Source organism: Rattus rattus, chromosome 1 (assembly GCF_011064425.1).
Source record: "Rattus rattus isolate New Zealand chromosome 1, Rrattus_CSIRO_v1, whole genome shotgun sequence".
Taxonomy (NCBI): Eukaryota; Metazoa; Chordata; class Mammalia; order Rodentia; family Muridae; genus Rattus; species Rattus rattus.
In genome coordinates this window covers 250,697,969-250,719,763 of record NC_046154.1, presented here as the reverse complement: position 1 = coordinate 250,719,763, position 21,795 = coordinate 250,697,969, and the positions used below count along the sequence as shown (strand labels likewise).

The 21,795-nt window shown below is 47.6% G+C and overlaps 1 protein-coding gene across 1 annotated transcript; it reads right to left on the bottom strand.

The window, feature by feature from the left end:
- Adsl (adenylosuccinate lyase) lies at positions 1-21,042 on the bottom strand. The gene is made up of 13 exons (XM_032918177.1): positions 20,565-21,042; positions 16,153-16,356; positions 14,005-14,049; positions 13,398-13,477; positions 9,007-9,178; positions 7,925-7,972; positions 6,725-6,814; positions 5,252-5,321; positions 4,885-5,032; positions 3,382-3,472; positions 2,313-2,402; positions 1,530-1,706; positions 1-483 (listed from the first exon to the last, which is right to left on the bottom strand). The coding sequence occupies exons 1-13, from the start codon at positions 20,715-20,717 to the stop codon at positions 397-399; spliced, it is 1,455 nt and encodes a 484-aa protein (XP_032774068.1). The 5' UTR covers positions 20,718-21,042; the 3' UTR covers positions 1-396.
- Positions 21,043-21,795: the final 753 nt, after the last annotated feature.

Genomic DNA, 21,795 nt, shown 5'->3' with positions numbered 1-21,795 from the left:
CATGGTGGGGAACACCTTTAATCCTGCCACTGGGGAGATGAGGCAGATTTCTGTGTTCCAGGTCTGCCCGTGATACACAGTGAGAGTTTGTCTCAACAACAATAGACTGGAGAAAACAAGAATGCATGGCTGTCTGCTGTGAGTCTTATATACATTCTTAATATACATTCTTTTTGTTTGTTTGCTTTTTAGAGATGTGGTTTCTCTGTGTAGCCCTAGCTCTCCTGGAACTTGCCCTGTAGACCAGGCTGGCCTTGAACTCAGAGATCTGCCTGCCTTTGTCCTGGCCTCCTGAGTGTGTACCACACCCAGGTAAAGGAGCCCTGCAGAACACAGCACTAGTTCCTTAACACTGTAGTTAGCAGACTCATCAGGCTTCTTCCATAATTCTCTCCTCTACAGACACAGCTCCGCCTTCACTGCCATCACATTTCCGTAGGGCTTCAGCAGGGGGTACACCTCCTCTTCTAGGAATCTGTGGACCTGCGGGGATGAGCAAACACAGGCAAAGGAAACTGTCAGTACCTCCTTCAAACCACGGCTAGCACCAAGACCTAGCAAGCTAAAGCTTCGTCCACTGAGTGTGTGCTGTCTGTTAGCTACGTCCCCAGAAAGAAACACGTCGACCCAGCACATGCATAGAGAAGACCATGCCAGAGGCAGGCCACCTTCTCTTCAGTGGCTCTGACGTCTGCCAGACACCCACACTGAAATCGTGCACTCCTCCATTCTCGGTCTGAGGCTCATCTGACCAGTCTCCAAGGGACCAACGTTCCACCCCTGCTGGACTGACCACTGCCTTGGCTCAGCCACCATGATCTCCATTTTTATTTAAGCTGTGTGTGCGTCTGCCTATGTGTGTGGCTGTCCATGGGGCTGAAGAATGCCCTGGATCTCAGAAGGAACTTGGGCTGGCTTTTTGTGGTGTGAGTCCTTGTGGCCTCAACATTGTTGTTCCTTGAAAACCAAAGCACAGTTTTGATCTTTGAGGAAAGAAAGCAAAACAAAAACTAACTCTTCATTTCAAAAAACTGAATGAAAGTCCACCACTGATGTCTGATTGGCTGCCATGCTCCAAGCATTCTGACCTTGAGGACACCACAGGGAAGCACAATCCTCATATCCTTAGGGTAGGGGATCTCTATATTTGTTTGTTTGTTTTTTTCTTTTCTTTTTTTCAGAGCTGGGGACCAAACCCAGGGCCTTGCACTCTACCACTGAGCTAAATCCCCAACCCCTTTTGTTTGTTTGTTTGGTTTTTTTTTTTTTTCTTTTTTTCGGAGCTGGGGACCGAACCCAGGGCCTTGCACTTCCTTTTGTTTGTTTTAAGACAGAATCTGTCTATGGATCTATCCAAGCTTGACTGGCTTAAAACTCACTAAGTATCCCAAGCTGGAGTTAAAGGCAGCACCAGGCCGGCCTCCACTCTACCTCCACCCCCCGCGGCCCCTCCCGCACCCCCAGAGGTTCAGGGTCTGCATCAGCATCACAGAAACAGTACTCCTCAGAGTATCCTATTGGACAGCTACCTGCTGGGGAGCTCGGCCAGTGAAAGAAGAGGGGTCCAACAATTGTTCCAACTGTGAGTGAATGGGGCTGAAGTAGGCATCTGCCCGAATGCGCTCTATAAGATCATTGTCACCCCCTTCCTGCTTAACCACAGCAGCTGCCTGCTGGGAAAGCACTCTTATTTTCTCATGACAGTCCTGGGGAGAGAGTGAGACAGTGTTAGCTCATCATAACCTGTGTAGACCTTACACCAGCACCAGACATCACATCACATCACCTGCCCCTGCTGTGGTGGATTCTAGAGCACCTTCTCCATGACCTCTCCTCTGACCACAGCTTAGGGATACTTGGAGGTAGATGTTCCTCCTCAAAAACTTATGCCGGGGGCTGGAGAGATGGCTCAGTGGTTAAGAGCACCCGACTACTCTTCCAGAGGACCTAAGTTCAATTCCCAGCAACCACATGGTGACTCACAACCATCTGTAATGGGATCCGACGCCCTCTTCTGGTGTGTCTGAAGACAACTACAGTGTACTTATATATAATAAATGAATAAATCTTAAAAAAAAAAAAAAAACCACAAAAAACTTATGCAGGAGGCTCTTGCCTCTTCCTTTCCAACAGAAGATTCAGACCTTATGATATCCCTTATGATTCAGTTTTTCAGAGACAGAGGCTCTTTACGTAGACCAGGCTGGCCTTGAACTCTCAGACCCACCTGCCTCTGCCTCCTGAGCGCTGGGATGAAAGGTGTGCGCCACTGCACCCAGCTTGTTCACCACTGAGGTTCATCACTGACATACCTGTCGGCTGCCCCCGGCTTTGACCATTGCCATGATAATGTTCTCTGTGGCCATGAAAGGAAGCTCTTGCCGAATGCGCCGTTCAATTACCTGAGAGGGCAAAGACAGATGCCTCAACACTATGAAGCCACAGCAGGTCAAGAAAACGCAGTGGGCCCATGAAGTGCCAGAGGTGGGTGACAGTTCTTTATTCAGGACTGTCTCTTAGTTTTCTGACAAATCCAGATTTCCCCCCTCCTTCCCTCCCTCCCTCCTTCCCTTTTGTAACAAAGGGTTTTAAGTAAACTGTCAGAGCAACTTCATGGGGTGACCCCTAACCTACAATTTGGGGCTGGAGGGCGGGCTCGGTGCTTATGAGCACTTGTTGCTCCTGCACAGGACCTGGGTTTGGTTCCCAGCACCAATGCGGCTGCTCACAACCACCTGTAACTTCAGTCCCAAGGGATCTGTCACCCTTTTCTGGTTCTTCATGGGCACCGTACAAACACAATACACACACATACATGCAGACAAAATAGATACACTTTGAATACCCTCCCTCCACTTGTTAGGTTTCCGTGTCCTGCTTCAACAATTACAACATGAAGACGAGTCCATCTGGTTCTGGTACCTAAAACAAAGCCAACTGGGCAGGTGTGGTACCGCACACCTTTAATCCCAACACTGGGGGTGCAGAGGCAGTTGGATCTCTCAGTTTGAGGCCAGCCTGATTTATAGAGTGAGTTCTAGGGCAGCCAGGGCTATACAGAGAAACCTTGTCTCAAAAAACAAACAAACAAACAAACAAACCAACCAAATAACCAAAAAACAGAAAAAGAAAAGAAACCCACTCAAAACACCACCACCAAAAACAAGGCAACTGGTTCCACTTTCTCTGCTTGGCTACCTGAGGTGCTCACAGGTCAAGACGATTCAGCGTTTTTGCCTGTCTGTATCCTCGCGTGTGAATTCCACAGATCTGGCTCCCTACACTATGTCTTGACCTCTAGGCTGAGGTCTGGGCTAGCCTGTAGCACCCCAATACACTCACTCCAGAGCACTCCCCTTCCCACATCCGGAGGCCTCTTACCTTGGGGTACAGCACCAATCCTTCAGAGACGTTCTGTAGAGTAGTTAATATAGTGTCTGCAGTGAGAAATGCTTCAGCCAAACAGATCCGTCTACAAGACAAATGCACTCAGTTAATCAGATGCCAGACACACACAGGGTGTGTCCCAAGCAGCTGCTCTAGGGCTGCTCACGCCATACGCTGTCTGGGCAGTTTCCTTCAGTCTCAGGACGGCACGCACTGTAACATCCTCACCACCCTCATCTTCTTCCCTTCTAGCAGCAGAAGTCATGCCCAAAGCTCCACCTCCAACTGCAGTGAGTCCAGCCATTCCCCCACTGCCTCTTGCTCCATACTACCAATGTGCTCTCCCCGCAGTCGGTCCTGTCTCGGTAGATGGCCAGTGTGCCCCACTCGCCTGTTCTCCTGTTAACCGAGGCTGGCGAGCTGGCTAGCCTTACTTATATACATCCTTTCCAGGTGCACAACCACGGGCCCAGGAGGCCTTGGCTGCTGAAGGGTCTGCTTGTTCAGTGCCCTGCACAAGTGTACCCCTAAGTGATGCTAAGGTGTTTCACTGGGCAAACTGCATTAGATAACACTTCTACCACAGCCTTCTGCATCTCAGCACTCAGCACCCATGGCTTCAATCAGCCATGGATCAATAATGTTTGGAAAAATAGACGGTTTCTTTTATCTACTCCCTAAATGACAGTAACAGCAGGCATTCACCCTGCATTTACATAGAATCAGCTGTGATACTCGATCTAGAGATCGTTTACAGGAGAGATGGCTTGGGAGTTAAGACCATTGGTTGCTCTTACAAGAACCTACATGGCAGCTCACAACCATCCAGAACTCTAACTACAATGTCCTCTTCTGACCTCTGTGGACGGACAGCAGGCAAGTCCATACGCATCAGTACACACATAGGAAAGATGCTCATACACATAAAGTAACTAAATTATGAAAATAATAGACAGGAGGACATGAACAGGTTTTCAGAGCAAAACTGGACTCTTTTGGGGGCCCTGAGACTCTCCAAAGGCGAGCTGCTCCCTGCTCGTACCTTCCCCACAACTAGGTCTGCGTCTCTGTGTGTGTCCCACCATCCTTTATGTTTCTGAACTGCCTCTCCTCTGGGCCAGGGCGAACACTGACTTCCGTTGAGGACGAACTTGAACTTCGAATCCTCCTGGCTCCAACCCCGTCCCCACCAAGCGCTGAAATTCCAGGTGTGTGGCACCGCGTCTGGGATGAACCCTGGCGTCATGCTTACGGCAAGCATTCAATCAACGGAGTTACAGCTTAGCACTTCCTTGCTAAGTCTTAAGCCATCACCTCGTCGGGAAGACCGCTTGGACTCTTCTAACAATCACTATATTAGGGGCAAAACACCAAGTACACTGCTCCAGCCAAAGCTTCTTTGACAGTAAGGAAGAAGCAGACATCTTCAAATACATCTTTTTGCTTTCCTCCTTCCCCTCCTCCCCCTGTGCTGTGTGCACTGTCCCCATCACTGACCGGTTGGCACTATCATCCAGGGTACGTTCAAACCACTGCACAGAAGCTGTCTGTAGTGGGTCCATGGTAAGGGACATCAGGTGACGAGCCAAGCTGCAGCAACGTTCGGAGCGCATGGGGTTCCGCTTGTACGGCATCGCACTGGAGCCTGCCCACGCAAGAGGACAAGATGCAAAGGCAGAACGACACCCGGGCACAGCAATTGCACAAAGACCTGCTAGGCTCATGCTGAAAAGTCACCTCCAAGGGGACATCCACACCTCTCCAAGGGGACATCCACACCTCTCCAAGGGGACATCACACACCTCTCCAAGGGGACATCCACACCTGTCCAGCAGCTGTGTGCTGCTCCTGAGCCTCTACTCACCAATCTGCTGCTTCTCAAAGGGCTCCTCCATCTCCTTCAGGTTCGCCAGTAGGCGAATGTCAGTGCAAATCTGTGGAGGCAAACTGGCTATCATCCTCAGTACTTGGTACCCGGGGAGCCTGGACCAGGCTAGGCTCACACAGGCAGTGAGCTCTTAGTTTGCCATGCTACTGCTGAGTTCCAGGCCAGCCCTCCATACCTAGGAGCTTCCACCCAGTCTTTCTTCTGCTTCTGAAAAGCTGGGATAACAAATACAAAGACCAGAGACTCGGGGGCTGGCTCGGCAGGGAACTACTCGCCTGGAATGCACAGGACCCTGGAGTCTCAGCACCACAGAGCAGCAACAGAAATGACTGTCAAAAACTGCACATGGTATAACAAAGTCTGTGTGATGGCGTGTGTCTGAAACCTCAGCAGCTGGATAAAGTTTGAGGCAAGCCTGGGCTAAGACCCTGACTTGGAGGGGGGAAAAAGATAATTTGAGGGAGAGAAGGGCCATGACACACGACTGTGTACACAGGAGAAAGAAATATAGATAGGTCATGGAAAGACAATATGATTTTCTTTTTTAAGAAAGGGTCTTGGTGGGCTGGAAAGATGACTCAGTGGTTAAGAGCACTGACTGCTCTTCCAGAGGTCCTGAGTTCAAATCCCAGCAACCACATGGTGGCTCACAGCCATCTGTAATGAGATCTGATGCCCTCTTCTGGTGTGTCTGAAGACAGCTACAGTGTACTTATATATAAGAAATAAATCTTTAAAAAAAAAAAAAAAAAAAAAAGGGTCTTGGTGGGGCTGGAGAGATGGCTCAGCGGTTAAGAGCACTGACTGCTCTTCCAGAGGTCCTGAGTTCAATTCCCAGCAACCACATGGTGGCTCACAACCATCTGTAATGAGATCTGATGTCCTCTTCTGGTGTGTCTGAAGACAGAAACAGTGTACTCACATACATAAAATAAATAAATAAATATAAAAAAAAAAAAAAAGTGTCTTGGTGACTGGAGAGATGGCTTAACAGAGCACTGAGTGCTCTTACAGAGGTCCTGAGTTCAATTCCCAACAACCACATGGTGACTCACAACCATCTGTAGGGACCCCAAGCCCTCTTCTGGTGTGTCTGAACAGAGTGACAATGTACTCACATACATAACATAAATAAATAAATCTTAAAAAACAAACAAGCAAGCAAGTGAAAACTCCTGGACCAGTTCTGCCTCTCCCTCTGAAGCGATGGGATTAGAGGTAGGTACCACTACACCTGGCTGAGGAACTTCAATTTCAACACATCCTTCAAAGGATGGACACTGTGTAGATGTTTGGGTAACTTTTCCCTTTAGCATATTCAATTTAAAGGCTTTCTCTATAGATCCCAAATTATTAAGGCTAATGAACTAAGAAATAATTAACTGAACAATTAGCTGCCTTGGTCTGTCTGAGGATTCCCACCCCTAGCCTGCAGATTGCCTCACTCACCTTGTGCACTGACGCCCCTAGGCTGGCCAGCACAGACAGCACTTCGATGTCCACTTTCCGTGTGTAGGTCTGTCCAAAAAAAAAAAAAAAAAATATATATATATATATATATATATATATATATATATATATATGTGACTTTGATATAGACTAACCAAAAATGGATCCTAAGCTATGGCTTGGCTTCCTAGAATACTGAGCAGAGGGCCTGACTGGTAACTGGCTACTGAATCAAGCTGTTTCCCTATTTCCCAATCCCCAGCAAGCTGCTCTGATCAAATGCTCATGTCCCCTGCAGTGCCACAAGGTAACGAGAAAAAGGAGTCATGGAAGAGCCTGGTGGTCTCAACATAGGTGGTCAGAGTAAACTACACTGAGGGATCCCAGGAAAAGAAACAAGAGCAGCAACATGTCCAGGCACAGTGGCATCAGACTTCAGTTCCAGGTGCAGTGACATCGTTCTAGCACTTGGGAGCTGAGGCAGAAGGACTCTGGGGAATTCAAGCTCAGCCTGGGCTACACAGTGAGATTCCTGGCTACAAAGTACGACTTCCTCTCAAACAAACCAACAAACCCAGAACAGCAATATGCATCAAGCACTATAAGGAGCCAAAGGGCTGGAGAGAGAGCTCAGCCGTTTAGAGCATGGCTGTCCTGGAACTCAGGGAGCTGCCCGCCTCTGCTAGGATTAAATGTGAGTGCCACGACACCTGTCTTCATTTGTTCTTCTTGAGGAGGACCTGGGTGGCCTCCAGCACCCACATGGCCACTCACGGCTGTCTGTCATGCCAGTTCCAGAGGACCTGGCACTCTTTTCTGGCCTACACACACACAGACATACACAGACATTTATGGAAAAAGAAAAAGAAAAAAATGTAAGGAAAGGATGGGCAGGAGAGACAGCTTGGCAGTGACTGAGTGTATCTGGTTGCACTCTCATAGGATCTGGGTTCCACTCCTAGCACACACACAGTGAGTGGTTCACAACCATCCATGACTCTACTTCTAGGGGATCCAAAGCCGTCGACTGACTTCTGCAGGCACCAGTCACAAGCACGAATGTAGTGCCCAAGCATGCACACAGGTAATGCACACAAAAAGGAGAGGAGGGGGGGGAGAAGAGGAAGAGGAGGAGGAGAAGGAAAGTTGAAGCTAGAGGTCTGTAATTAACAGGGGCCCAGCATTTTCCCCAGGTATATACCTTTTAAACCCTGCCTTTTCTGTCACCATCTTGTCCAGCTGCTCCACCTTTGAGAAAAATAAGACACATCCTGTTAGAAATATAGGCGTTTACCAGGCATGGTTCATGCCTTTAATCTTAGCACTCAGGAGGCAGAGACAGGTGGATCTGTATGAGTTTGAGGTCAGCCTGGTTTACAAAGCAAGTTCCAGGACAGCAAGGGCTACACAGAGAAACCTGTCACAAACAAACAAACAAACAAACAAACAAACAAACAAACAACTCTTTTACTGGCTCCAATTCCAGAGGACCTGGGTTCAATTCCCAGCACCCACAGGACAGTTCACAACTGTCTGTAACTCCAGTTCCATGGGATCTGACACCCTCACACCTACACACATAAAATTAAATTAAATTAAAAAGAAAAGAAAAGGGGGCTGGGGATTTAGCTCAGTGGTAGAGCGTTTGCCTAGGAAGCGCAAGGCCCTGGGTTTGGTCCCCAACTACAAAAAAAAAAAAAAAAAAAAAAGAAATGGTGGGCTGGAGAGATGGCTCAGTGGTTAAGAGCACCCGACTACTCTTCCAGAGGTCCTGAGTTCAATTCCCAGCAACCACATGGTGGCTCACAACCATCTGTAAAGAGATCCGATGCCCTCTTCTGGGGTATCTGAAGACAGCTACAGTCTACCTATATATAATAAATAAATAAATCTTAAAAATAAAAAATGTAGATGTTCAGTCTGAATATGTTCTATTGGTCATCCTGCAGGGTCTGGATCAATCAAGGCAGAGGCGGCCATCTCTGTCTTGTGGGCTGGCACCACTGAACTGAGCTGTCCCGTAAGTCGCTTTCAGAACACCCTTTCTAAAGCACTGCATGCTTTATGAATGCAGCACAGGTCTTTTTCATGACGTTTTTTTTTTTTTTTTTTTTTCCGAGCTGGGGACCGAACTCAGGCCTTGCGCTTCCTAGGCAAGCGCCTACCACTGAGTTAAACCCCAACCCCATGACGTTCTTTAAATATTAATTTATAGGAGCTGTTTTCTCCTTCCATGACCCGGAACTGACTCAAATGTCCACACTGCTGGTCTCTTAGAGCACCTTCTGGTGATCCCCCTCGAAGAGCTGCAGGAAGCTGGCCTGCGTGCCAGTGGTGCCCTTCACTCCTCGGAAGCGCAGCTCATCGCGGACGCGCTTCAAGTTCTGAAGATCCATGCAGAGATCTTGAATCCAAAGGCAGCAGCGTTTCCCAACCGTGGTCAGCTGAGCAGGCCTGAAAGGAGCACAAAGAGCACAGAGGTCCCAGACTGAGGCCTACCCTCACCTTCCAGACACCATCAGCCAAGCGGAGCTGGAGAAAGTAGTGAAGACAAACCCTAGCTAAAGGCAGGAGCCCAGGGTGAAGGCATCGCTATCATGAACTAACTACAAAGGGCTGCCCTTAGTTCTCTGCCGAGAAGCTTTTCAACAGCTTGGTAGCACTGGGCTGTAATCCCAGCACTCTGGAGGCTAAGGCTGAGGCTAAGGCTGACCGGCTTGAGGCCAGCATAAGTTCCTCAGGGAAACACTATCTTTAAACAACAGAAACCATGGGCTGGTAAGATGGTTCAGTGGGCAAAGGTGCTTGCTGCCAAGTCTGATGACATGAGTGTTCCTGACATACAGGGTGGAAGGAGAGAACCAAGATTCCTGCAAACTGTCCTCTGACCTCCACCCACACGCCAGAGCACTCTTCCCCAAATGAGAATTAAGAGAGTACATATATATTTTTTAAAGATCTATTTATTTTATGTATGTGAGTAGGCTATTGGTATCTTCAGACACACCAGAACCTATGACAGATGGTTGTGAGCCACCATGTAGTTGCTGGGACTTGAACTCAGGACCTCTACAAGAGCAGTCAGTGCTCTTTCTTAATCCCTAAGCTATCTCTCCAGCCCCTAGAGTATGTGTTTTGTTTTTTTTTTTCTTTTGGTTCTTTTTTTCGGAGCTGGGGACCGAACCCAGGGCCTTGCGCTTCCTAGGCAAGCGCTCTACCACTGAGCTAAATCCCCAACCCCTGTTTTTTTTTTAAAAAAGGGTTTCTTTCTTTCCTTGAGGTACTGAAGATGAGATCCAGGACCTCACACACCCTAAACAAACACGATTACTGAGTTATATACATAGCTCTAAGAGTTATTCCAATCAAAGGCTGGGTATAGTGTATGTTTTGTTGATGGCTATATTTTCAAATGTTGACGAGAAATGCTTCCACACAAATGTCTGCAAATATGTGATGTGTGTTCTTGGGACTGAAAATACAACAGCAAACAAAACAGTGAGCTCCCTGTCCACAGAGCTTACAACCAAGTGCATAAAAAGGCACAACAGGCTGGTAAGGCTGTTCAGCAGCTCGAGCACTTGCCACAAAAGCCTGGCCCCGGGGCTAAGGCACCAACACTCGCCTTCTGCCTCCACACAGTGCTGTGGCCCGTGGACTCACAGATAGGCCACTTGTAGAAACAGAAAGAAAAATGCACAAAAAAGGAACAAAACAGTCTTTTTATTTGTTTTGTTTTTCACAACTCGGTTTCTCTGTGTAGTCCTGGCTATCCTGAAACCTGCTCAGGAGACCAGGCTGGCCTCGAACTCAGATAAACCTTCCTGACTCCTGGGGGCCGGGACTAAAGGTGTCGCCATCACAGCTGGTTGGCAATTGTTGATGGTGTAAATGGAAAGCAAATGGAGCTGAAGACACTGTGGCAGACTGGGCTAAGGGACTGACTGGCCTTTTGAGAAGCAAAAACCCAATGGTGAGCCAGTCATAATATTGAGAAACACCCAAGATACTCATAACAGCAAATGTCTGTTCTAGTCTGAAACCTAATGGGTCCATCTGTGTTCCCTCTTTGTTCTTTAAAGCAAGAAGAACACAGGTTTACTGCCTGTAACTTAAGGGACAGTAATGATAGTACAGCCCACCATGGTCTGTTTCCCAACAGAGAACACAGAGTAAACTGCAACAGTGTGCAAGCTCTGTACCCTAGACGGCAAACGGGATCTCGTCAGCCTGGCAGCCAGCAACATCCAGACAAGTGACTGTACAGAGGACACTGCACATCCTTACACAAAGACCGCCATGCTGACTCACTCTGAGTGATCTGTGTGGGCGTGTGCACAGCAGCGCTATTCATGACGGCTGTAAAATGTCAACCCAAATGCTCACAACTGATGAAGGGGCAAACACATTGAGTCTTACTTATTGAATGGGATGCTGCCAGCCATGAGAAGAAATGGATTCCAGATATACACTGCACCATGAATATTAGATACACCTTACAGGAAAGATGTCATCCAGAGGGCCACATACTGTATGTGATTCCACTTGGACAGATCTACAGATAAAACATAGTTTTGTGCTTGTCAGGTGCAAAGTGTGGCAAGAAGTGACTGCTGATGGAGATATTATGAAATTAAGGAGTCGGGGTTGGGGATTTGGCTACGTGGTAGAGCGCTTCCCTAGCAACCTAAAGGCCCTGGGTTCGGCCCCCAACTCCAAAAAAAAAAAAAAAAAAGAAAAAAAAAAAAAAAAAAAAAGAAATTAAGGAGTTAACTGTCACACACTATAAATATACTAAAAACGGTTTGATATTCCAAAGACGCTAAAAATGCTCCCTCGTCCTAAAATCTGAACCGCAGGGCTGAGTTGGGTATGCTGGTGCACACCTTTGACCTCACAGTTCATCTCTGGGAGGCAGAGACAGGCAGACCTCTTCATGTTTGAGGCTAGCCTGGTCTACACGAGTTCCAAGCCAGTCAGAGCTACACAGCAAGACATTTCACAAACAAAACAAAACAAGAAAAATAGAACTAAAGAGTTGGGCAGGTAGCTCTAGGGGAGAGCTCTTGTCAAGACATATACGGACTAAAAAAGGGACATTTTAATTATTATGACCTAAACCAGGGTAATCAAATTAACAAGGCGATAATCTTTCTGACAATCTTTGTGCAATTTTTTTTTTCTTTTTTTTCCTTTGAGAAAGATAGGCACATCACTGTATACCAGGCCCATTACGTATACCAGGTTGGACTTGAACTCAGAATTCTACCTGCCTTGGCTTCCAGATGCTGGAATTAAAGGTGTGCATCACTACACCTGGTCTTTGTATTATTCAAGCTCTCTTCTTCCCCTGCCCCCCAACATGAACCTAAGCATGTTTCCATAGTCTTACAAGTAACACTCCAATGGCTGGATAGTACTCCAGCCCTGGGGCATACTGTACTTTGACTATCCTTCCTCGTCAGCCAAGTCACTTAGACTGCTTTCAGTGCTATTCTCAATTGACAGTCTAACAAAGCTTTCTGTGCACAAACTTCCCTGAACTTGGATCACTTCCCTGGGCTACATTCTTAAGAAAGGAATGAAAAAGGAGTGTGAGGAGATTGGAGCGACTCAGAGGCTGAGAGAACTGGCTGCTCTTAGATGGCCCCGCTCCATCCCACACGGTGGCTCCTAACCATCCACAACTCTAGTTAGAAGGAATCTGACGCCCCTTTCTGGCCTCCTTGCGCATCAGACATGCAAGTGGTGCACATTAATACATACATGCAGACAAACCACCCATACCGTTAAAAAAGAGAATAAATGGGGTTGGGGATTTAGCTCAGTGGTAGAGCGCTTGCCTAGGAAGCGCCAAGGCCCTGGGTTCGGTCCCCAGCTCCAAAAAAAAAAAAAAAAAAAAAAAAAAAAAAAAAAGAGAATAAATGATTCTTTGTTCTTGACGAATACAGACTGCTAATTACTGGGTCAGTGAGGTGGCTCAACTGGTAAAGGTGCTGACTGCCTAGCCTGATGACCCAAGTTCAATCCCTGGGACATCACGGAAGGAGAAAATGGACTGACAGGAGACCTACTACTGTGACCCCTACCTGTGTCCTGTCATATGTGTGCACACAAACAAACAAACAAACAAACAAATGAATAACTGTAACTATTAAAAAGTGGTACTTCTCATTGTTGAGATGGCCTTGTTATGCTGTTCACCCTCCCACCTAACCCACCACGCAGCAGGATGCACCTGTAAGTCTCCATGCCTGGCTTCAGGACAGCTTATTTACTCTTCATTCTCATGCTGGATGTCACTCAAGAGTTCAGCCATGCCTGCCAATCACAGTCACACTGAGCAACATCCCCATCCCCAGAGAAGTTTCTTTTCTTTTTTTTTTTTTTTTGTTCTTTTTTGGAGCTGGGGACCGAACCCAGGGCCTTGCGCTTCCTAGGTAAGCGCTCTACTCTTTTTTTTTTTTTTTTTCAGAGCTGGGGACCGAACCCAGGACCTTGCGCTTGCTAGGCAAGCGCTCTACCACTGAGCTAAATCCCCAACCCCCCCAGAGAAGTTTCTAATCAGGGCGTCGGGCCCATTTCTCAGCAAGTTATCTGCTACACTTTAAGATTCTGGCCTCAACACGCACATGCATAAATTCGATTCCCCAAAAGTAGTCTCATCACTTACTGAAAGTGTGTGAAACCTAATGTGGGCAGATCAGCACGTTCCTTAGCAAAGTCGGCAAGCCTCGAGATCACTCTAGCAAGCTACAAGAAAGATCATGTGGTGGAAAGAGGGTGAATTCAACCGAGTTCTTTATGTAACTTCAACTAAACGTTCACACAATTGTAGATAAAGTTACATCTTCAGCTCAGGGAGGGCAACACTGGTGTCTTTTCAGCTTTGTGTCTCAACGTGCCCTGGCAGGGATCACACGAGCCGACATTTGAAAACTGAGTCGACTCCCTACATGTCACACACTATTTTAAGAACAAGTCATGGCCTGACCAACATACTCCAGCAACACAGCTCTGGTTGAAGCGGCTACATTTAAACGGCTGTGCTTTAGAAAGCAATCACTTACAGTCTTCCAGCCTGGCCTTAAACTCTGAGATGCACCTGCCTCTGCTTCCCCACTGTTGAGATTACATGTGTACCCAAGAAGGGACAATTAACTCCACAGCTGACAGAGTCCCCGACTTGAGAGCATGACAAGCTTTAGGTATCAACACTGTGTAGACTCACTGAAATTACAGACACCTAAACTGGTAGGAAACTTCTGCCAACATCTTACCTTTGGTAAAAGCAGGTCAAATGCATTTCTCAGAATAATCAAGTCCTGAAAAGGAAAATTCAATGGTTTCACATTAAAGAGTGGCAAACAGCAATATTGTAATGATACTTTCTGGTCATTAGGGTTGGTGACTCAGCTAGCAAGCAGTCCATCTCACCTTTAGCAGACAGTGTGCTTCAAAAGACGCCAAGAGGCTGCTCTATCCTCATTACCATTTAACCGCATAAGACTGGGCTGGGATGACGCTCAGTCAGCTGTCTAAACACCTAGCAGACGCAGGGCCAAGAATTCCACCCCCAGCATCACATTAACACCTCCAACATCAGCACTTGAGAAACGGAGGCAGGAGGATCATGAATTCAAGGTTATCCTTGCCCACACAGCAAGCTCAAGCTAAAGATTCGCATTGGCTACAAGAGAGGCTTTTAGGGAATCGGGGACAGCTTACAGAGCAGGAGGACTACTGGATCCATAAGCAACCAGACCTTTACTGTTCACAGTGTGTGGCAGCCACATCGACTAAGAACTGTGTAAGTCCATGGGCTTTTATATTTGTTACATGGCACATTCCAACAGTGATCTCCCTATTTTTCCTCATCTATCATCCATCCATCTACCATCTGTCCATCCATCTACTGGCAAGTGTCTCTGGTTGTTACAGAACTCAGTAGACCAGGCTGGCTTTGTCCTCAGAGATCTGAGCCCCCTGCCTCCCAAGTGCCAGCATTAAAGGTTTAAGCCACCTTACCCTGTTCATCTATCCTTGACAGCACAGGATGGCATGATCTAGAACATCAAGGTTTAAGAAACCTAAAACTTGGATTCTTTTGCCCTCAAGTTCTGGGGACACAACGATCTACCACTGAGCTACATCCTCAAGCTGCTCCGGTGGGGGGTAGGGGAAGTACTGGGGTGACCCCAAAGCACGCCCCATGTCACGAAAGTCATGGAGACACAGCACCACTAGGAACTTCTAGGAAAACCCCAGGGAGGGGGATTATTCTTCCACCGCTCAGCAATCACACACAGGTGTCTTAAATTATGCACCACAAAACGCTAAAAAAGAAGCCGGCCCCAGAGGCGCTCACCAGTACTCAATCAGCCAGGCGGCCGGAGCAGGAAGACAGTGTGAGCTCTCCAGCTACAGGCCAGTAGGGGAACACACTACCCTAGACCGAACTGGAACTCTGTCTCAATGATAAAGGCCGGGCGGTGGTGGCACAGGCCTTTAAACCCCAGCACTCTTGTGAATGTTAGGCCATCCTGGTCTATAGAGGGAGACCCTATCTCAAAAAATAATAAATAAGGGATCTCATGCAGCTGCCACCCTCACCTGAAAGAAGTTACTTGGACTCTGGTTTCGGGTCTCACAGGCAGTGTGACAGATACTGAAGCCGTTCCTCCTGGCGTCTGTACTTTTGGGAGACAGTCTCTCTCATGTTTCTAAGGCTGGACACTGTGGACTGAACGCCCCTCCTCTCAGTGTCCCGATGTTTACAGGCCTGTGCCACTGCACCCACCCTACAGACCCCCTGACGTTTACTGTAACCACGGGGTGTTGGTTACACACTTCTGTACATTTTCTCATCTGTAGAAATGGGGAGAATGGAGTCAGACCCAATGTCCTGTGAACTCAGGAACAGCGGCGGATGATAATGACGGCTCACAGCGGCTCAGTGGTTAAAGGCACTCCCTGGCTGCTCTTCCACAAGACCTGGGTTTGTCACCTACATGACAGCTCTTATTCGCTACAACTCCAGTTCCAGGGGACCCCCACCTTCTTCACACCTCAGCATGCGCTGCACACACAAAGTACACAGACATTTGTGCAAAGCACAATAGACACAAAGTGCATAGACATTTGTGCAAAGCACAATAGACACAAAGTACACAGACATTTGTGCAAAGCACCGAACACATGGAATAAACAATAATTTAAAAAAGAACGACTGGGCCAGGAAGTGGTGGTGCACTCCTATAGTATCAGCACTCGGGAGGCTGAGGCAGGCAGGTCTCTGTGAGTTCAGGGCCAGCCTGGAGTCAGAAGCCAACAGTTGTCTTAAAGGCCCTTGGTAAGTGTGGAAACTTGGAAACACACAACTGCAGTGGAAAGGCCGAAAGCCGGGTACAAAGGGCACAGGCTCCCACCGTATTGTCTCCAACATAGCAGGAGGTGGCTCCAAGATGGATGATGCCCGCGGCTTTCGGACAGCAGTGGCCAAACGTGTGCACATGAGCCATCACGTCGTGCCGCAGGCGCTTCTCTTCTTCAGCGGCCATCTGGAAGTCAATGTTGCTCAGGTTCGACCTCATCTCCTGGATCTGTTCATCCGTGATAGGCAAACCCAGTGTCTGTGGAGCGGGCAAAGAAAACCCAACGACTGTTATGTTCAAGCATTTGAAATGAGGTTAAAGTTCAAAAAGTTCAAAAGTATGGAGGAATTTTTTTTTTTAAATAAAGGGTTATTTTCTTATTTATTTTATGTAGATGACGGCTCTGTCTGCATTTACACGTGCATGCCAGAAGAGGGCATCAAATCCCATTACAGATGGTTGTGAGCCACCATGTGGTTGTTGGGAATTGATCTGATCCATCTGAACTGCCAAGCCATCTCTCTCCAGCCTATGGAGGAATCTCTAAATAAACTCCAAAACAGGAAGCACCACAGTCCTGATGCTGACTGTTAACTCCTGTCTCCCCACCCCTCCCATTCCCCCAGTTTTGTTTTGTGAGACAGGATTTCTCAGTAAAGCCCTGGCTGTCCTGGAACTCACTATGTAGACCAGGCTGGCCTCAAACTCAGACATACATCACTGTATGACACTACCACACATTTAATTAACCCATTCGACTCTGGAAGGCACATTGTAGGAAACTAAACCTCTGTTCTCTTTATTACTTAGTCCTTAGCTGTGACATACAAGTGAACAGAAAACTCTGATGCACTTACAGCAACCAAAGTTAACTCCTTCAGAGTCGGGCTTAGTGCAATGCACGCCACAACCACAGCACTTGGGAAGGAGAAGCAGAAGGATCCTGACTTCGTATCAAACACCAAAGTCTCCAAAAGGAAACTTACCAGCCAGTGAGCTGACTCAGCTGCTAAAAGTAGTTGCAAGGGAAGTCTGGAGACTGGAGCTTCTCTCGGAACTCACGCAGAGGTGGAAGGAGAGAACCTATTCCACAAAGCTGTCAGCCAGCAGCCTCCAGCGTGTGTCTCCACCATGCACACACCCATATAAATCCACACTTCCCACACTGAAACTCGTGTATTACTCCTAATCTGTCATTTCTCATTGTTTAATTTTATCATGTGTGCACGTGGTACCTAAGGAGGCCAGAGAAAGCATCAGATCCACGGGAACTGAAGTTGGAGATGGCTGTGAGCTGCCACGTGGCTGCTGGGAAAGGAAGCCAGGTCTCAGGAAGCACAGCCAATGCTCCCACCTGCTGAACCATTTATCTATACCATTTCCCCAACTCAACAAGTCAATGGCGAGCGCGTGCTTTCTGAGACAAGCTCTCAGTGTGTTGTTCTGGCTGGCCTGGAACTTGCTATACAGATGAAGTAGGCCTCGAACTCAGAAATCCATCTGCCCTTACTTCCCAAATGCTGGGATCGACACATCTGCTGGGAAAATGGTACTCACTGCCCCTGCAGAGCCCGACTCTGGTTCCCAGCACTCACATGGCTGCTCAAAACCACCTGTAACTCCAGTTCCACGGCAACATCTGGCCTCCAGTGGCACCTGCACTCACACATGCACATACCCACATGCAGACAGAGAACTACACATAAAAATTAATAAATAAAAAAAAAAACCCATCTTTTAATGGCATGAACCACACCTGCTTTCCTACTGAGGCGATGCTCTAGCAGACAGACCATACTCCTAGCTGCGTACGCCTCAGGCAATTTGTAGGCCAGGTGAACCGTACACTCCAGTTTCAGCTTGAGGCCACTTACAGGCTATGGTGACACTGATAATGGCTTGCACACTACAACCCTCAACTACACAGTGCCGGCATCAGATGGACGGGAACAGTGTGAGACAGAGCACAGCGCATGTGAGGTCCTAGGGAACCAATACTTTCTTCTTGCTCTGGTTCCTCACCTGCGAAACAGGCACAAGAAAAGCACTTATCCAATGCGGCTCTAAAAACGAAAAAGTGAGGGGCTGGAGAGATGGCTCAGTGGTTAAGAGCACCGACTGCTCTTCCAGAGGTCCTGAGTTCAATTCCCAGCAACCACATGGTGGCTCACAATCATCTGTAAAGAGATCTGATGTCCTCTTCTGGTGTCTGAAGACAGCTACAGTGTAATTATATATAATAAATGAATAAATCTTAAAAAAAAAAAAAAAAAAGTCTCATAGCTGCCTAAGACCACTAAAGAAAACTACAACCAATCAAAATAGAGTGTGAGCCAGGCCTATGATCCCAGCACTTGGGAGGCAAAGGCAGGTGGATCAGTGTCGACTGCAGAGCAAGTTCCAGGACAGGCTGGCTCTGTTACAGAGAGAAATTCTGTCTCAAAAATGAGGGGGGGAGGGGGACGGGGGAAAGAGTATGAAACCCAACTGGTCCATCTACAACAGAGACTCCTGGTGTGAGGCTGGCAAGAGAGGTCAGAAGACTGTAGGAGCCAGAAGAACAGGGAGGGGTTTCTTGTGAGATTGTGTCTCCTAGAGATGTCAGAGAACTACACTCTTGAGGTCTCACCAACATGGCTGCCTAAACAAGACCCGAACAGGGATGATCTGCTAACATGGAAGTGCTCAGGAGGCCTAGACCAAGGACAACAGCCAATTGAAGAATGCCGAGAGGACATAAGCCTTCCCCTGGGTTATCCAATACCAATGGTCAGCCCTGAAAACATACATGTGAGTGACATTACACAGGCAGGGCGGGCTGTCACACTGTGTGTGTGTGTGTGTGTGTGTGTGTGTGTGTGTCTTTCACATAAGTGCAGGTTCCAGTAGAGTCTAGAAAAGAATGTCGGATCCTCTGGAGCTGGTATTAGGTGGAGGACAGCTAACTGACTGACACAGGTGCTGGGAACCCAGGTCCTCTGCAGGAGCGACACAAATGCTTACCTGCTGTGCTGTGCCACCCCTCCAGCACCACCTTTTCTTGTCCTTTTAAATGAGGAACACACACGCAATGTATATACATGTTTAAGGACTATTAGACTACTGGAAAAGGCCTTAAAGCAGTGCCTGGGCCAGAGGGCACAAGAGAAATGTCTGCTGCCACCCTGCTGTATGGAAGCCATGGAGGGGTTGGGCAGGGAATGCAGGATGAAGATTGGATTCACAGGCACTGAGCTCTTTGTGAATACACTAACCTGCTCTGAAACCTGAGAATCGTTACAGCTCTCTGGATCACTCATGGCTTTGTTCAACCTCTCTGGGAAGCCTCTTTCCCAAAATCACTTAAAAAATACTGAACCGAACAACTGTTCATGCTGCCCCTGTAAGACAAAATACTAATGTGGCTGTGGTGTTGAACCCTTTGATCCTAGTACTTGGGAGGTATAGGCGGGCTGATTTCTGTGAGTTTGAGACTAGCCATAGGCCAGCCACGGCTACACAGTGAGACACTTCCTCAAAAAACACAAGCCAGCAAAACCCCTCCCCCCTCAAATCAAATCACCACAATTAACAACCCACAACTCATGCACCTTCTGTAATAAACACTTGCCCAGATCCTCCCTTCTCATAGCAAAATTTATACACAGAAATAGTGGCTCAGAAATAGATTCCAATGCTGTCATTAGCTTTAAAGGCACCAAGGAAAACAAAGTGACCAAAGACTCAGAAAGTTCTAGAATGAATCTAGGTTCAAATCCCAGCTCTGCTGTCAAGAGCTAGCTGAGTAACCTAGGGCAAGCCTTGATCCTTACAAACTTTGTTTTGTCCTTCGGAAAGAAGAAAATTCAGGGACTGGAGAGATGGCTTAGTGGTTAAATGCACTTACAGAGGACCCAGGTTTAGTTCCCAGGACCCACATGACACCTTAAGACAAGTTGTTAACTAGCTCCCTCTCCTGACAATGTCTGCTGGCACCAGATATGAGTGGTGAACGTGCGTACATACAGGCAAAGCACTTAAACGCAAAAAATAAAAATAAGTGCATCTTCTTTTAAAACTGTGCGAAAATCACCATTAAGTTTACAACTTACTTATAAAAAGAATGTACTTGTTTTGTGTGTATGTGTGTGTGTGTGTGTGTGTGTGTGTGTGCGCGCGCGCGCGCGTGTACGTATGTGTGAGCGCATAAAGTCGGAGCACAACTAATGGGAATCAGGTATGCCTCACTCAACATGTTGCCCCAGGGCTCGAACTCAAGTCTGATGGCTAGGCGGCAGGCGCCTTGGCCCCTGAACCTGCAAGGTATAAATAGCATTCCACTTGAAATGCGCTGTGGAGGGACGCAAAATCCCATAGCCTTGCCCAAACTGAAGTCCTCCAAAGGATGTGCCGGTCTCTAGGACCCGGCCGAGGCAACAGGTGCTCGGGCCATGACCTCCGTCGAGACAAGGGGACCGGCCAGTTACCTGTTCGGCCTCCGCCAGCCACAGCCACAGCTGCCGCCACGTCTGGAACTTGTACCTGTCGCTGAACAAGAAACACATCTCATGGCTGGCGTAGCGAGCCGCCAGCGGAGAACGGTAGCTTTCAGTACAGGCAGGGTCCCCGGATGCAGCCATTTTCAACACGCGACTCAGCTACGGCGGACTTCAGTAGCGGGCCCAAAAGCGGAAGCCCAGCGTGCATGGGGCGGGACTTCCTCCTCTGGCCCCGCCCCGCGGGTAATGCTACCCTGGAGGGTGGAGGTAGTTCACGTTTGGCTCGTCCTTTCAGAGGGTCAACGCTTTTCTCTTGGTTTCAACGAGGTACGGTTAAAGCTTCTTAAATCTCTGTCCAACGCCGTGCCTCCTCGGTTTTTCCATCTGAGGAACGCACATTAAGACCCGCGTTTAACCCAGAAAGGAAAGTTCCAGAGGCCAGTCGTAGGGACGCCAGGAAGGAGCCCTAGTGGACACTCGGAGTACTTCCGTCCCGCAGGAGCCAGGCTCAGCAGGAGACTGAAACTCCTAAACTGCTTGCTGGTTCCGAGCTCAGAAAGCAGCCTGTCAGAATTACTCCACGCATGATCGCTCGAGAACAAATCAAACCAAAAATTCAAAATTTCCGTGGCAGAATAAAACTGAAATAGCATACATTTTTTAAAAAAGAACTAATAAGTTAAATTTCGATTGGCTTCTATATTTGCACCAGGAAAGGACGAAGCAAGCTAAATTGAGTTAAAGCAGAAAACAAACAACAAAACAAAAAGCAAAATAAGAACAAAAGGATCTGCCTTCAAGAGTGTTCTCCAAGGGATTGCAGCAGCACGTGTAGGATCCTTAAAATGCACCTTGTTAGAAAGTGTCATGACTAACACTTTATATAGTAATTAGATACAAATGCTAGGAATAAAAAAGTATGTGGAGGGGTTGGGGATTTAGCTCAGTGGTAGAGCGCTTGCCTAGCAAGCGCAAGGCCCTGGGTTCGGTCCCCAGCTCCAAAAAAAAAAAAAAAAAAAAGTATGTGGAAAAAGTAAATAAAAAATAAGAATGTGGGCTGGAGAGATGGCTCAGCGGTTAAGAGCACTGACTGCTCTTCCAGAGGTCCTGAGTTCAATTCCTAGCAACCAAATGGTGGCTCACAACCATCTGTAATGAGATCTGGTGCCCTCTTCTGGTGTGTCTGAAAACAGTTACAGTGTAAAATTTAAAAAAACAA